The following is a 16,504-nucleotide window of genomic DNA, read 5'->3' as shown; positions in this document are numbered from 1 at the left end:
TTTATTTAAAGCAGTCGGTCATGCACATGCACGTACTGTTAGGAGATGCTTTACCTTCTTTCCGAGCCATCCATCGCCTTGCTTTGCCCTTTTGTTTTTTTGAGGGCGTTTGATTTGAATAATTAATTTATTTTAAATAAGGTGATGTTTTATGAGTCTATTTTATAGATTTGATGGACTGGACTGAACTCATTTCTAATATTATTACTAATTATTAGTATATAAATAATGAAATAATGATGAATCAACTTATTCTATTTCACATAATAAACAAGAAAGTGAGCAGCGACTATGATGAACTGTTTCAGTCCTCAAACCAAACACGCTATTGGTGTGTGTATGTGGTGGGGTGGTATCCGATGGTACGGTTATCTTTAGATTTAGAGTATTAGTCTCAGGTTCAACGGCTAAGTCATTTGAAAGTTTAAGGGCAAAGGCGGTCGTCAAGTGGCGTGCTGTCGATGAACATGGAGTGGCGTGCTTTGGTAACTGAATTTCTGTACTGCGTGCGGATTGTTACTTCTCCGCAGAGTCCAGATCTCACTACTAGCGGTAGAGTACTACGACTGACTGACAGACAGCACTGCAATGAACAGCTCCAATTTTTTCCTTTCTTTCTTTCTTCGACTAGCAATGATCTCAACACAATCATTGGCCAGTAGAGTAGAGGCTGTTGGATGACCGGCGGAAGAAAAGAACATGTACTAAAGGCGAACGTTGTCGATCGAGCAGTTTGCTGTGCTCCGATCCGTCTGAAATTCTCAAGCCAGAATCTAGCTTAGCTAGCCCAGCCAACACCCTCAGAACGGCCACGCACGAAGACACGTTCCTCTGCAAGCAAAGCAGCAGCAGCGACTGCACGGCCACCCCACCGCCCTACCAACGGCGGAGACACGACGCCTCCGCAAATCAAGTGAAAACACGGCAGGGGGCCAGCGGCTAGCTCGTTGCTAAAGCTGCTATTTTGGCGAGCACATGCACGCTTTATATGGCTGCCGTTCCCAAAGATGCCAAGCTAGCTAGCCGCCTAGCCCTTCTTGCTGCTCCTTCTCCTTCTCCTTCTTCTCCCGCTCCACTCCATTCCCCGGCTCGATCGCCGCAATGGCGCTCCGACTAACGCTCGCCGCCGTCGCACTCGCCGTCCTCGCAGCGGCGGCGGCGAGTGGCGCCAGCGCCCCCGCCTCGGCGCTGGGGATCAACTACGGGCAGGTCGCGGACAACCTCCCGCCGCCGCAGGCGGCCCTGGTGCTGCTCCGCGCGCTGAACGCGACGCGGGTGAAGCTGTACGACGCGGACGCGCGCGTGCTCCGCGCCTTCGCGGGGTCCGGGGTCGACTTCACCGTGGGCGTCCCGGACCGCCTGGTCCCGCGCCTGGCCGCGGACCGGGGCGCGGCGGCCGCGTGGGTGCGCGGCAGCCTGCTGCCCCACCTCCCCGCCACGTCCATCACCGCCGTCACCGTGGGCAACGAGGTGCTGTCGGGCACCGACGCCGCCATGCACCGGGCGCTGCTCCCGGCCATGGAGGCCCTCCACGCGGCGGTGGCCGCGAGCAACCTCACCTCCCGCGTGGCCGTCACAACGGCGCACTCCCTCGCCGTGCTGTCCTCCTCGTTCCCGCCGTCCGCCGCGGCGTTCCGCCGCGAGGTGGTCCCCTACATGGCGCCTCTGCTCGGGTTCCTGGCCCGCACGGGCGCGCCGTTCCTGGTGAACGCGTACCCTTACTTCGCGTACAAGGCGGACCCGGCGCGGGTGGACCTGGGCTACGCGCTGTTCGAGCCCGGCGCAGGCGGCGTGGCCGACGCCGCCACGGGGCTGCGCTACGACAACATGCTCCACGCGCAGGTGGACGCCGTGCGCGCCGCCATCTGCGCGGCCAACTACGGCAGGGCGCTGGAGATCCGCGTGTCGGAGACCGGGTGGCCGTCGCAGGGCGACGACGACGAGGCCGGCGCCACGCCGGAGAACGCCGCCAGGTACAACGGCAACCTCATGCGCCTCGTGGCGCAGGGCAAGGGCACGCCCGCTGCGCCCGACGAGCCGCTGCAGGTCTACGTGTTCGCGCTCTTCAACGAGGACCAGAAGCCCGGCCCGGCGTCGGAGCGGCACTACGGGCTGTTCAAGCCCGACGGCACCCCCGCGTACAACGTCGGCGTCAAGGCGCCCACCATCACGGTGCCCAAAGGCAGCGGGAGTGGGAACGGCACCGGCACTGGCGGCTTGGTTGTGGCGCAAGGACCCGGCGGCGCCGACGGCGTCGGGCCGGGCACCGGGTACTACACCGTGTCTGCCGCATCAGTGTACAATGTGCGTAAATAATCATGCATCACTTTAGCCGCTTAGCTGCTTATTCTAGCCCTCCTTTGCAAGCAATGCTTTTGTAAGCTTTATTTCGGTTGTTCTCTGTTGCTAACTGGCAGCTGCCTCCGTCCCCCGGTGTTCAAAATCACAGGTGAAGAGCAGACAGCGGCGGCGGCGGAGCCTGGTGGCGGCGGCTGCCGTCCTGGCCATGGTGTCCGGGCTCTGGTAGTCTGGGACTGGGAGAGAACAGATGACGAGAGACAGTCCATGAAAGTGAGCGCACGCATGCAGCTGAGGCATATCGATCGTATCATATCATATGCCAGCGAATTCGATTGATTCATCGTATGGCTTGTAGCTGTGCTGAGGAAGACGGTAGACATGCATGCCTGTATGTAATTCATGATTCATACACACACACACACTTGATACTACTGCTCTGCTCTGGCCTCTGGTCGTTCTTCTCTTTGCATTCGCATCGAGTGGTGGGCTTTTGCATAGTCGCTGGGCATCTGCCGTCCGAGCCCACCATCTCGTGAACCTTTTTTCTGAGCCCACGGACCCGGAATCCCAGGCTCCAAACTCGGTCACCAACGGAGGTGGCCAGCGACGGCGTGGGCTCTTTTCCTTTCTGGACTAGGGCAGAAAAGCAAGAGTTTGGGCCAACTTAAAATACAATTGATTTTACTCCTTTTCTATTTTCCTCTCGTGTAACTTTTGAGTTATTTCTTGGAGTGAGGGCATGTTTTCAATCCCTAAAATTAATAGTTAGTTGATCTATTCCAAACCATAATAATAATTTACTATTAGCTAGATGTTGCAGATAAGTTAGTTCCTATAGTGCGTTGAATGGAGAGCTACATTCATTAATAAAAGGAATTAAACACCAAGTTTTAGGTATCTCAACTCAACTAATAAACTCCCAATGCAAGTGATGAACTAATTTACAGTAATTAGCTATAATTATCTATAAGACTGAGCTAACAATTATTTCTAGATATCTCTAGGTTCCAAACAGACAAGGCCCATTCGATACGATGGATCGCCAAGGAAGCAGCAGCAGGTCGTCGTCTGGTAGACGGGGTGTGTGTATGTGTGTGTGTGTGTGTGGAAGGACACGGCAGCAGCCGCCGCTGTTCGTTGGCTTCGTTATCGTTTCCGGGCGTCGCCCGTCGTTTTCCTCTCGTCTCGCTCTCCACCGTACGTGACGCCGCGCCTGCCGCCCCGCCGGGCGGACTGAGCTGAAGCGGACCTCCCAGCTCCGACGTCCCGGTTCCATCATCGTTGGTGCAGGGACAAGACCGGCCGGCCACCATCGTTGGTGCTAGTGCTACGAACAATGCAAACCCATGCATGCAAGTTGTTCGCAAGGGATGTGTGCTTCACGCGTCACTGTAGCAAAATTATATATGTTGGGTCCTAGATCTGGATTATTAGAGGTGTTTCGTATAAAATAAAATTCTAAAACCTAACCTCTCCCACTACCGGAATCGCGTTCTTTGCCGAGTGTCTAGGACACTCGGCAAAGGCTATTTTACACTCGGCAAAGAACACTCGGTAAAGATCTCATCGGCAAAGGGTTCTTTCATCGGCAAAGGGTTCTTTGCCGAGTGCTTTTTTTCGGACACTCGGCAAAGACTTTGCCGAGTGTCAAAAAGCACTCGGCAAAGAATAACACTCGGCAAATTAAGAATCGAAAAAATTAGGAACAATTCTCCAACCCCCTATTACCTTACCCGTTGCCCTATCATTTTTCACTATTATTTTGAATCAAACTTATATGTTTTGTAAATGGTGAGATTCGAAATCGCAACCTCTCTCTCGCGCATACCCTTTTTATACCACTACACTACTACACCAATTATGTTTATATTACGTTTCCATTCCCCATGTACTATAACAAATCGAGAGTAATTTGATTATTTAAGGCACTAAATGAGTTCATTTGAAAATGTGACCAACTATAAAGTTGCATAACTTTTTGAGATCTAAAAGTTTTATTTTAATAGTTTCTACATCCGAGATCGTTTATAAAATTTGAATTTTAAATTTAAAAACTTCACACGAAATTTTCAATGATAAGATGATTTCAAATCAAAAAATTGTCAACTACAAAGTTTCATTACATTTCAAGACCTACAACTTTTATTTTGGTGGTTTTTCCATCCGAGACAGTTTGAAAAATTCAAATTTCAAAATTCAAACATAGTTTTGCATAACAAGATGATTTCAAACTAAAACATTGTCAACTACAAAGTTTCATAACTCTTCAATACCTACAACTTTCATGTTGGTGGTTTTTCCTTTCGAAGTCGTTTTCAAAATTCAAATTTTAAATTTTTTAAATTCAGACGTAGTTTTCGTTGACAATATGACTTCAAATGAAAAAGTTGTCAACTATAAACTTTTATAACTTCTCAAGATCTATAAATTTTATTTTGGTTGTTTGATAATTTGTTTATCTCAGATGATGGTTCTAACAATATGCACAAATTCTATACGTCTCTCTCGTAGTTTCATAAACTACGAGAGAGATATAGGTTTTATGAACAAATTTATTTTTATTTTGTCATATGAAGAAATGTTCAATATATAAATTGTACATCATGATGAGTTATACAAATTTGTAGTTGAAAACTTTTTCATTTGAATTAATTTACTACTTTAAAATGTGATTTTTAAATTGTCTTTGCCTAGTGTTGGAGAAAAAACACTCGGCAAAGAGCTCTTTGCCGAGTGTTGTATTTGTGACACTCGGCAAAGAGCCCTTTGCCGAGTGTCAAAAAAAGACACTCGGCAAAGAAACTCTTTGCCGAGTGTCAAAAATAAAACACTCGGCAAAGAGCTTCTTCGCCGAGTGTTTTCTTTTACCGAGGGTTTTTTGCGTGACACTCGGCAAAGAGCTCTTTGCCGAGTGCCCGAAATAAAACACTCGGCAAAAAATATGACACTCGGCAAAGAGCTAAATTCCGGTAGTGTTCATTCCCCTGCGGCCCCGATATCCCTCCCGCTCATACTGCACTGGCTAAAATTATATGTTGGGTTCGATAAAATTGTCATAGAATAATATGGTATTTTAATATCTTTCAATATTGATGAGATAATATATTATATTTGATATTTAATTTTGCGATTCAAATGAGCATGTCTACCAGAATGATTGTCGGTATGTAGGGATGAAAGCGGTTTCGGAAATTTTTCGGAATTTCGGAAACCGTTTTTGATTTTTTCCAATCGAAATCGTCGATATCGGTATTTCTCGGAATCGGAATCGGTCATCGGAATTTTAGATCGGAATCGGTATCGAAATCGGTACAGTCCTTTACCGACCGTTTTCTTCGGTTACCGTTTTGGATCGAAATTTACCGAATTCAAAATTCAGAATTTACCGAAACTCATGGCCCAGCCCAAATTCTAAATTCACAACTCATGGGCGGACCATGGGAGCAAGCAACCCAACAGGCCACCACAGCCCATCTGCCGTCGGCCACTGCTCTTCCACTTCCAGTCTTCCGTCGCCCTCACCCAGGCACAGCCGCACGCCCGCACATCAAGCACTGCATAGTGAAAGTGCATTCATCCCTTTTGTGAGTTTTGGTGATTTGGATAACAACACATTTAAAGGTCTAACGAGTTTGCTAAGTGTTGAACAGGAAATTCAGTATGATGAACATACTTGAATAGTGTATAATGATCAGTGAACAAAGGTTCAACACGAGGTTAAATAACTAATGAGACAATGCAAATGGATATAATATGGTCTCTATATTGGTTTGAATATATGGACAAGACCTGAGAAATCACTACATACATATGACCAGAATAGAGGACAAAGTGATTTAGAGGATTGGTCAAGCCAAAGAGAATAAGATATGAGGAATCGTGAATTGGCTTGACCATATTACTGTCAGTCCATATATGCTTCTATGAGAATCAAACTAGAGCTTGATTGATCTTGACAATTATATCTAGAAGACAATCAAGCAAGGTTCACAATATTGAAGAAATGATTCTCTCAATGGATGCTCAATTTGATGTGACTCAAGAATGGCTTGATAGGGTGAAGATAGCAAGGAAAGGGCTTCGAGGAACTAAGCAAAGGTGAAGGTCAAGCGACGGCTTGTAGACCGAGGTACCATGGCTAAGGTGAAGAAGAGAGTACTTGCACTAAGTCGATGAACTAATCAGCTATGAAGAGTTATAACATGTTGATGCATCAGTAAGGTGACTTGAAGCCATGATTTGAACTCATATAAGGTGATATGGTACAAGTCACTAGGTTTGATTTGAGTTTGCTTCAAAAGGTGAGACAAAGATGTTTGTGATCCTTATGAAGCAATGCCATGGAGAAATCACACATGAGACACCAATGACTCAAGGAGTTTACTTCATTATATTTTATTTAACTTGAGTATAGGAATCGTCGTACTATAAAGGGGGATCCAAAAAGAAGGTTGGTGTTTGCCAAAGCTCAAACCTCTCTATTCAAAAGCTATTTTTGAAAAGCAAAAATCTCTTTAACGTTCTATGGTTGACCGTGGTTAGGGTTGAGAAACCTAGAGTGTTCTTGCTGAAAAGCAGCTGAACTTCTTCAACTGCAGCTGAGCTTTCCAGCTGAACTTGACTTCAGCTGAGTTGAGCTTCTTCAGCTGCAGCTGAGCTTTTCAGCTGAGCTGAACTTCAGCTGAGTTGAGCTTTCTCAACTTCAGCTGAACTCAACTTCAGCTGTGAACCTCTTTGACCATACACCAGCTGAACTTGCCTCCGGGCAGTTGAGCTGGGGTTTTCTCTCCTAAACTCACGGGTCAAGACCGGTTGAACTGGTCCTGAGGGGCAGTTCAGCTGGTCTCTGACCCCTCTGACCTTTGATCTGCAGTTTGCCAGTCAGACTGGCAAACAGGTCGCCAGGAGCTGTCAGGGGCGGTTCAACCGCCCCCCTGGGCGGTTCAACCGGTTTTGGTCAACTTTGACCAGTCTGCGGTCAGTCTGCGCGTTAGTCTGCCAGTCAGACTGGCAGACAGGCTGCCAGGCCTGCCAGGGGCGGTTCAACCGCCCTAGGGGGCGGTTCAACCGGTCTCAGGCAGAAAAATCTGCCCAACGGCTAGTTTTGAGCTCCACCTATATATACTACCTCCTACCTCTCTCCCCACAGCAGTGAGCACGATTTGAACTCCATTTCTAACCCAAGAAACACCTCCCTCCCTCTCTCTCACATCTCTTGCCTCTCCCATTTCAAATCTTTGGAGAGAAATCTTTGAGTGAGCTTGAGAGCTGCGGTTTTGTGCTTCATCTCTAAATCTCTCTTGCTCTTCTTCATTCGAGCTTTGGTACTACATCGAGTTCTTTGTGGATTCATTACTCTTGGAGCTTCTAGCTCCTAGACGACTAGGTGTCTCTTGTGAGTCTCCAAATCTTGTGGAAGACCACAAGAAAGTTTGTATTACCCGCTCGTTTGAGCAAAGATTATTGTGTGGGCTTGACCTTTGTGGTCGGCAAAGGGAGGATTAGGGTTGAAAGAGACCCGACTCTTTGTGGGCGCCTCAACGAGGAAGTAGGGCACCTTTTGTGGTGTGACCGAACCTCGGGATAAATCTTGTGTCTCTTGTGTTCTTGCTCATTGTGTTTGTTCATGTTCTTCGTTCTCTCACCATTCCGTGGAAGATTGTTTATATCTTTTTGGTGTGTGGATTTTGAGAAGTGCCCTTCTCAGATCTACTACTTTGAACCCTGTGGATCATTTAGAACATCTCATTTCCAAAGTTAACTGGGTGAATTTCGAGATCAATTCAGTTTTACCCAGTTTGCTTCTAGTTTTTGTTGAAAAAGTTTTAACTTGCCTATTCACCCCCCTCTAGGCAACTTTCAATTGGTATCAGAGCCTAATCCTCGTTCTAACACTTAACCGCGTGAGGAAAGATCATGTCGGGGGGACTAAGAAACGAAAGTGCTTCTAAGCTTGAAAAAGTTGAGATTGTCTCGACTTCATCTTTTGGTGCAGATGTTGATCCTAGGGCAATAGATCTTGCCATGAGAATCGCCGAAAGGATGTTCCTCAAAATGAAGGAAGATGAGGCGAAGAAAAGTATTGAAGAAGAAGAAAATGATCGATGGAGACCAAACGACGAATCCACCTCTTCACAAGGTTCGTCTTTCAAATCCACTTCTCATATGTGCTTTGTTGCTAATGAGAGTGACAGTGAAAGCGAAAGTGAGGATGAGGAGGAGCATGAAAGTGATAGTGAAGATGAGGATGACCTTCAAAAATTCTTCGCTCAACTAAGCAAGAAGAACCGGATGAGCTTGCTCAAACTCATGAAAAGAGCGGAAGAACAAAAGGAAATGCTTCATAAGCAAGAAGATATCCTCATCGAAAAAATCAAAGACTTGGAGAAGTTGACCAAAGAGCATGAGAAGCTAAAGTGCTCTCATGATGATTTGGTCCAAAGGTATGAAGACATTTCAATTGAGCAAATTAAAGCTATTAATCATTCATCATATATTGCTCAATTAGAAAATAAAAATGTTATGCTCAAGAACACGGTAGAAAAGCTAAACATTGAAAATCTAGCTTTGCAAGAAAAACATGATATGCTTGTATGCTCTCATAATAAATTTATGGATTCACATATCATGTTAGAAATGGCTCATGAGGTTGTGTTAACTAATTTGAAATCATACCAACCTCACATGTGCACATGTGTTGAAATTGAAGCTATATCACCATGTGCTAACAATTGTTGTTATCAAGCAAGCCAATCTTCCATTGAGCTAGAAATTTTAGGAATTAGTGATATTTCTATCACACAAGAAAATAAAGAGCTCAAGGAAGAAGTTGGAAGGCTAAGAAGGAGCTTAACACTTTTGAAGGGAAAGTGTCATGCTCAACCTTCTCACGATAACCGTGATAATATGGTGAAAAAGCTTGAGAAGGGGACAACCGTAGCATGCACAAAACCCCTTCAAAAGAATACCAAGCTTTTCAAGAAGGGCATGAGCAAAATCCATGGTAAGAAAATTAATGATCATACTATTTGCTCTAACAATGTGCCTATGTGCTTCAACAAAGAAAGATCAAAGAGAAGCGATAGAAGGTGCTATGGATGCAAGGAGAAGGGTCATGAAATTGGTTCATGCCCCCACATGAAGAACCAAGACCTTGCACAATCAAGAAAGATGATCATCAAGAAAGATGAAAGCAAAAGGCAAATGCATTGCAAGGACAAGCACCGCATTTGCTACAATTGCCGTAAAAAAGGTCATCTATTCAAGGTTTGTCCAAATGGTAAAACTCCTAAGCCTAACTTGTCAATACATTCAAATATGCTTAGGAGACCCAAATTTGACTCTTGTGCTAGAAAGGTGATGAGTTCACCACATTCTAGGACCAAGGCTGTTTGGGTGCCTAAGTCCTTATTGGCTAACCTTGATGGACCCATCATGAGATGGGCACCAAAATTTACTTAATAAGTTTTGCAGGTACCCGGAGATGATATGAAGCTTTGGGGTGCCTGAGCGGTTTAACTCAATTCTTACCTCAAGCTATCAATCTTACATTGTCTATCCTTTAAGATTGACCCAAAGATGAATTGAGTTGTTATATCACTAACTTCATATTCATCTCTAGCAAGAACTTGTGTTGTAGGGAATAAGGATTAATCTTTGTGGGAATCAAGCAAAAGGCCTACAACCAAGTGATATCCAAAGGATGGTAACAATTAATTCTTAAGTGCACATTGCTTTTAATTGGTATATTCCTTTGTGTCTTTTGTATCCACATAGGAAAAATGAAGCACTTGAGAATGAACTTAAAAGATTTTACCTTGCTTTGGAAAGGATCTAATTATATGGTAGATTGCAAGTTCATATTTTTATATTGTGACAATCTACATGCTTTAAATTGATTGTATGTATCTTGTGGCATATTTCAAATTGATTATCGTATTATTGCCATGACCTAGACATAAAGAGGATTATCCCATGTTCTTAAATGAATAGAGTGCTAAGTAAGAAATTCAAATTCTTAAAGCACTTACCAAAAGGGAATTCTCTATATGGCTAGAGTTGTGAGACTAATGTTTCTATCCAAGTGTTTATGTAGTCTCACAACATGAGAATGTGTTTCTAAAATAGAGTGTGTCATTCAATCTATGCGTACATTTTAAAATTTGAAATGAGGTTTATTGTGGAAAATTATTTTAAAATTTTCAATCCAAGCTCAACTGGTCTGACCAGCTGAACTTTCTAGCTCAGTTGGGGAGACCAGCTGAACTTCTGAGTTGAACTTCAGTTCGGCTGGTATTCACCAGGAAACCCCCTGGCTGAAACCGGTTGAACCGGTGTCCAGGACCGGTTGAACCGGTCTGGCACAGTTTGACCGACCAGTCTGACCATTTTTTCAGACTGCGTCAGCCCTTTTTTTAGATGCCTTTTTCAGTCTGCGACAACACCTTTTTCAGGCGTCAGATCAACTTTTGTAGCACCTTTTCAGTAACTTTTGCAGCACTTTTTCATTCAACTTTTGCAGCACTTTTTCGGTCACTTTTGCAGTACTTTTCAGCTTTTATTTTTGCAGACTTTTACTGTTTCATTTGATATGTGACCAATAATAGTTCATTTCAAGTGGCATTCTTTCAATTGGTAATAATCTATTTTATGAAGAAAAAAATGTCAATATGAAAGTTAAATTCTTTTTGGATTAAATTTGTAAATTGGTGCATATTATTAATTCACTCATCCATGTGCATTAATTTAAAAGGAATTTAATTTATGCCTTTATGTCTCATAAATGATGATTTGTTTGCCATTCATATATAGATATCATCATTCATTAAATACTTCCTTGTACTACTAATACCTCTTTTCAAAGTGTTTTATCGACTAATTTTAAAAGGAAAAGAGAAAACAAAGAAGGAAGTCTCCACAAATGATGAAAAGAAGAATACTAAGGTGACACCACCACAAATAGTAAGATATGTCAAATTGGTATAACAAAAGGTACATTCTATGTGGTGGTAAGTATTCTTAGGCATAAGTTAATTCATTGCAAATTTGTCATGCTTTGACCATGACATGTAATGTACTCCTCATGCGACTCTTAAATGAATTAAAAGTGCATGTGGCAAGTCATTCAAATACTTGATGCACATATCTAGTGAGAGAACATTATATATCTTGTGTCATAGAGAATAAGTTTCACTTGAGTAAGCTATACTAAGACAATCCAAAATGGTAAATCTGTATCTCATTCATATGGATTGTAATCTTTGTTTTCTAAATAGCTACTCTTGATGCAGTTTAAAATTCCCTTATCGTTAATTCTAAAAGTGCATAAGAATCTTTTTGTTGATATTCATCACACACATATGCACTAACATGGATATGTTCTTAAACTGTAAAAGGTACAATTAGTGATCCATACTCTCTAAATTTTGGAAACCCATATTTTGATATCTTAGAAATCTACTTCAATCGGTATCCATATGCTTCACATTGAATTGGATCACTAAGTTGTAAATTATATGCATAACTTGTCTTTATGATATGAATGCTTGTGCGACTAACCTTGATAAGCTAGGTGCACCCAATGTCAAGGTAGGTTCATCATCAAGAAGGCAACACAACGATGTATTAATAAAAGGAGAAAAGGCTCCTATTCTTAACTCTAGTTTTTATCTATGTGATTAAATATTGACTTGAAACCATGTAAGATGGTTGTCAAGTATATGTGGGTGCCTACACAAAGAGAAAGGCCACAATAAGGATTGTGTGGGTACTCAAGGCTCTTACTACTAATCTCAAAGGACCCAATTCAAATTGGGTACCAAGATATGAGGCTTAAACTTGTTTTGCAGGATCACTCCTTCAATGGATCAAGTTGGGTGCTCGATAATGAATGTATAAATCATCTTTGGAGATAGTAGCAAGGGTGGTAACAACTGAATCTCAAGTGCAAATTATTTTCAAATCTTATCTCTTTTGTGACTTGTGTAGCCACTAAGGGAAAAGAAGCACTTGAGGATATACATCAGTTGTTGATTATGAAATAAAGGTCTAATTGGAAGTTGAATGAATATTATCATATGGTGAACAATCCAAAAATATGTGACGTATTCTCTATCTAGTTAATTTGGATTTGATTCTTCTTTATTAGACACTCACCATAACATGGATTAAGTCAACCCTTTAGACTTCATTGAATAACCATGCATATTATCCATGTCATTCAAAATATATTATGCATGAGGGTTCAAGGAAATTTAGTCCATATTATGAGGTTTCTCTATTTTAGCAACTCGCTTTCCTCCCACATATAAAGGGTTGCTAAATAAGAAACTAGTGCTTGTGCTACTAATGCCATCTCTTATGTTGAGTTTATCCATAGAAAATCTATGTTAAGAGATGGTGCTTGTTTTACATTGGATAAATCACAAGCTTAAAGGATACTATTCAACTAAAGTAAGATGAAGTTGATAAGAGGCCAAGGTATGAAAACTTCCTCTCCTTCAGTTGTTTTAGTATTCTATCCTTAGTGGGATGTACCATAGTATAGGTTAATTTCCTTGCAATATAAAATGTTCAATAGTGCATATAACTTTGACATCAACTATATGTGTGCACTAATTTAAAGGAATTTAGTCTATCCTTTTGGGTTTCAATAATGATGATTCATTTGCCATCCACATATAAGGATCATCATTTGTGAAACCCTCTCTTGTGTTTTTAATGCTCTCTTTTCTAAGTGTTACAACGAGGTCCTTCCAAGAGCTTTCAAGATGGATTCAAAATCTACAAAAATTGAATGAAGTTCAAGACCACTTGGTTGAATGAAATCACAAAGAGAAAAGAGATCACAGTGAATCAAGAAGGGAATTATATTTTTTTTGTCAACCAAATAATGAAGATGTAGTGACATATTTATATGATATCCTTCATTATGAGGTTGAGGTTCATATTAGCATGCTTTACCCTCCAAGATTTCAATTGATATACTTTTAGTTCTTAAACTTTTAATTGGTTTAATTTTCATCATCTATGTAAAGCATGTTATGTTAAACCAAGATATAGTGCAAACATCTCCTTTAACCTCGCATTGTTAATATGCATAAGTGTACTTTGTGTACTCTTGCATGCACAAATTGAGGGGGAGTTTAGCCTATATCTTGTGAGGCTAATGATTTCTTCAAGTTCATGTTTTGTAGTCTCACACCTTGGAGAACATCAAATGAGGATGAGTGGTTCCAAGGAAATGATCAAATATTTACCACATGTCACCCCATGGATTAGTTCTATTGGGGAATGATATGTGTTCTCTAGCATAAATTCAATTGTTTCATATATATTATGCCTTGACCAAGATATATGATGAACTCCTCTAAGAATCTTAATTGAATCAAGTGCATGTTACAAGTAATTCGAGTACTTGATGCATACATTTAGGGGGAGCTCATTCTATATCTTGTGTCCTTAAAGACTAACATTTTCTTTTAGTGAATTTGTGTAGTTCTTTGAAGAGAATGAGTTTCTCTTGATCGTTTAAAGAGGATAAGTTTCTCTTTGAAATGTCAAGCCTATCAAAAGCTAAGATAGAAATTCACGATTATAATGAAGACCATATGGCATGGAACACATGTGTGTCACTCCATGAACTACTGTGTTACATTTGTGTATTTAGGCTCTTACAAGTTAGTGTATGCATGTATATGCAATACCTTAAGTCACATCATAAGGTTGCACTTGAATCTTGGCTTAAAATATTGCATATCATGTCTATTAGTATACCTTTTGATTATGAGTAATTCCTTCAATTGGTACAATTTCACATTTTCATACTTTATTTGTACCAAGGTTCAAATTGTAGAACTTAATCTCCGGGCCTCACAAGTCCAAGTGCATAAGCTAAACAAGTACTCATCACTTGTATGCATATATTTAGGGGGAGAATGGTCTATAATTTGAATCTTTGAGACTAACTTCATTTTTAAGTCTATTATGTGTGTAGTCTCAAATTAGAAAGGAATCTTCAAGCAAAGACAATCACTTTCACTGCAAAATTTGATGGGTATCAAAGATTCTTTGCTCCAATAAATGTATCTTCTATACATTTCATAAGAGAATGAGTTTCTCTTATATATGCTACTCCAATGTCATCTAAAATTGGTAAACATGTATCATATTCTTTTGGATTGCAAATGTCTAAAGTAGCATAGCTTATAAATTCTCCTGTCTAGAACTTAATTGATTAAATAGTGCACATATTTCTTATGTTGCCTGATTATATTCAATTGATACTCCTTTTATGCCAATGGTACTTTAAGTTACAAATAAGTACTCTCAACAGATATCAATTGAATTCATATATATGTGTGCCCTAAAAACTTGAGGAGAACTTAGTGTAATATGCTATTAGTGATCTGCTTATCTATCAAATTGTATCAATTGGTGTTTTTTTTAATTGATATTTTTCATACATGATCACTAGTTGTATAATCCATACTTGTGCAATTTTCATGCTGCCTCTTGTTATGATAAGAAAATGCTAGGTGACATCTAGACTCTAGGTATCAAGATTTATCTTTCAATTAGTATGACAATATTCATTTGATATCTTGGACCTATGTCACAATTATGCCGACAAGAGATTGCAAAATGAACTCTAAATACAACACAAGTCTGGAAACCCCTTGAAAAGGTAAAACACAAAGGTACATCACTTGTGACACTTATCCATTACCTTTGTGCCATCTAAGGATCCCTTTCATGATAGTGTGTTCACATCTCGCTTAATCATAATTTCTATCCTTTATATTCTTTGTATCCTTTTTGGAGATTTATGACAAAGGGGGAGAAATTGTGCATTAAAGCTTACCTTTAGTCTTATGTAACTAAGTGTTAGAAGACTTTTAAAAAGGGGAGAAATAATTAACAAAAAAAGGAAGTCATAAGAAAAACATAAGATGAAGAAAGTTGATAAGTGCATTCCATGTCATGAGCATAACGTTTATTTTATGACACACTGCACCCTATGAATAGTATGATATAAGTTATCTATACTTTGACCTAAATATGTGCTTTTGGCATTTGAGTACAAAAGTGTTATTTTCTGAAATGCACATATTTAGGGGGAGGAAACTATATCATAGGATTTAAAATCTTATTTATCAAATCTTATGTAAGCTTTAAATGTGTTGTCATCAATCACCAAAAAGGGGGAGATTGAAAGTGCATTCATCCCTTTTGTGAGTTTTGGTGATTTGGATAACAACACATTTAAAGGTCTAACGAGTTTGCTAAGTGTTGAACAGGAAATTCAGTATGATGAACATACTTGAATAGTGTATAATGATCAGTGAACAAAGGTTCAACACGAGGTTAAATAACTAATGAGACAATGCAAATGGATATAATATGATCTCTATATTGGTTTGAATATATGGACAAGACCTGAGAAATCACTACATACATATGACCAGAATAGAGGACAAAGTGATTTAGAGGATTGGTCAAGCCAAAGAGAATAAGATATGAGGAATCGTGAATTGGCTTGACCATATTACTGTCAGTCCATATATGCTTCTATGAGAATCAAACTAGAGCTTGATTGATCTTGACAATTATATCTAGAAGACAATCAAGCAAGGTTCACAATATTGAAGAAATGATTCTCTCAATGGATGCTCAATTTGATGTGACTCAAGAATGGCTTGATAGGGTGAAGATAGCAAGGAAAGGGCTTCGAGGAACTAAGCAAAGGTGAAGGTCAAGCGACGGCTTGTAGACCGAGGTACCATGGCTAAGGTGAAGAAGAGAGTACTTGCACTAAGTCGATGAACTAATCAGCTATGAAGAGTTATAACATGTTGATGCATCAGTAAGGTGACTTGAAGCCATGATTTGAACTCATATAAGGTGATATGGTACAAGTCACTGGGTTTGATTTGTTGCTTCAAAAGGTGAGACAAAGATGTTTGTGATCCTTATGAAGCAATGCCATGGAGAAATCACACATGAGACACCAATGACTCAAGGAGTTTACTTCATTATATTTTATTTAACTTGAGTATAGGAATCGTCGTACTATAAAGGGGGATCCAAAAAGAAGGTTGGTGTTTGCCAAAGCTCAAACCTCTCTATTCAAAAGCTATTTTTGAAAAGCAAAAATCTCTTTAACGTTCTATGGTTGACCGTGGTTAGGGTTGAGAAACCTAGA

The 16,504-nt window shown here is 40.9% G+C and overlaps 1 protein-coding gene across 1 annotated transcript; it reads left to right on the top strand.

The window, feature by feature from the left end:
• Nucleotides 1-639: 639 nt before the first annotated feature.
• LOC103629436 (glucan endo-1,3-beta-glucosidase 14) lies at nt 640-3,076 on the top strand. The gene is made up of 2 exons (XM_020539259.2): nt 640-2,304; nt 2,450-3,076. Exons 1-2 carry the CDS (start codon nt 1,102-1,104, stop codon nt 2,525-2,527), a joined length of 1,281 nt encoding a protein of 426 aa, XP_020394848.1. The 5' UTR covers nt 640-1,101; the 3' UTR covers nt 2,528-3,076.
• Nucleotides 3,077-16,504: the final 13,428 nt, after the last annotated feature.

The sequence above is a fragment of the Zea mays genome, chromosome 6 (genome assembly GCF_902167145.1).
Source record: "Zea mays cultivar B73 chromosome 6, Zm-B73-REFERENCE-NAM-5.0, whole genome shotgun sequence".
NCBI classification, from domain to species: Eukaryota; Viridiplantae; Streptophyta; class Magnoliopsida; order Poales; family Poaceae; genus Zea; species Zea mays.
The sequence above is the reverse complement of the archived record's forward strand: the minus strand, read 5'-3'. Positions and strand labels throughout refer to the sequence as shown.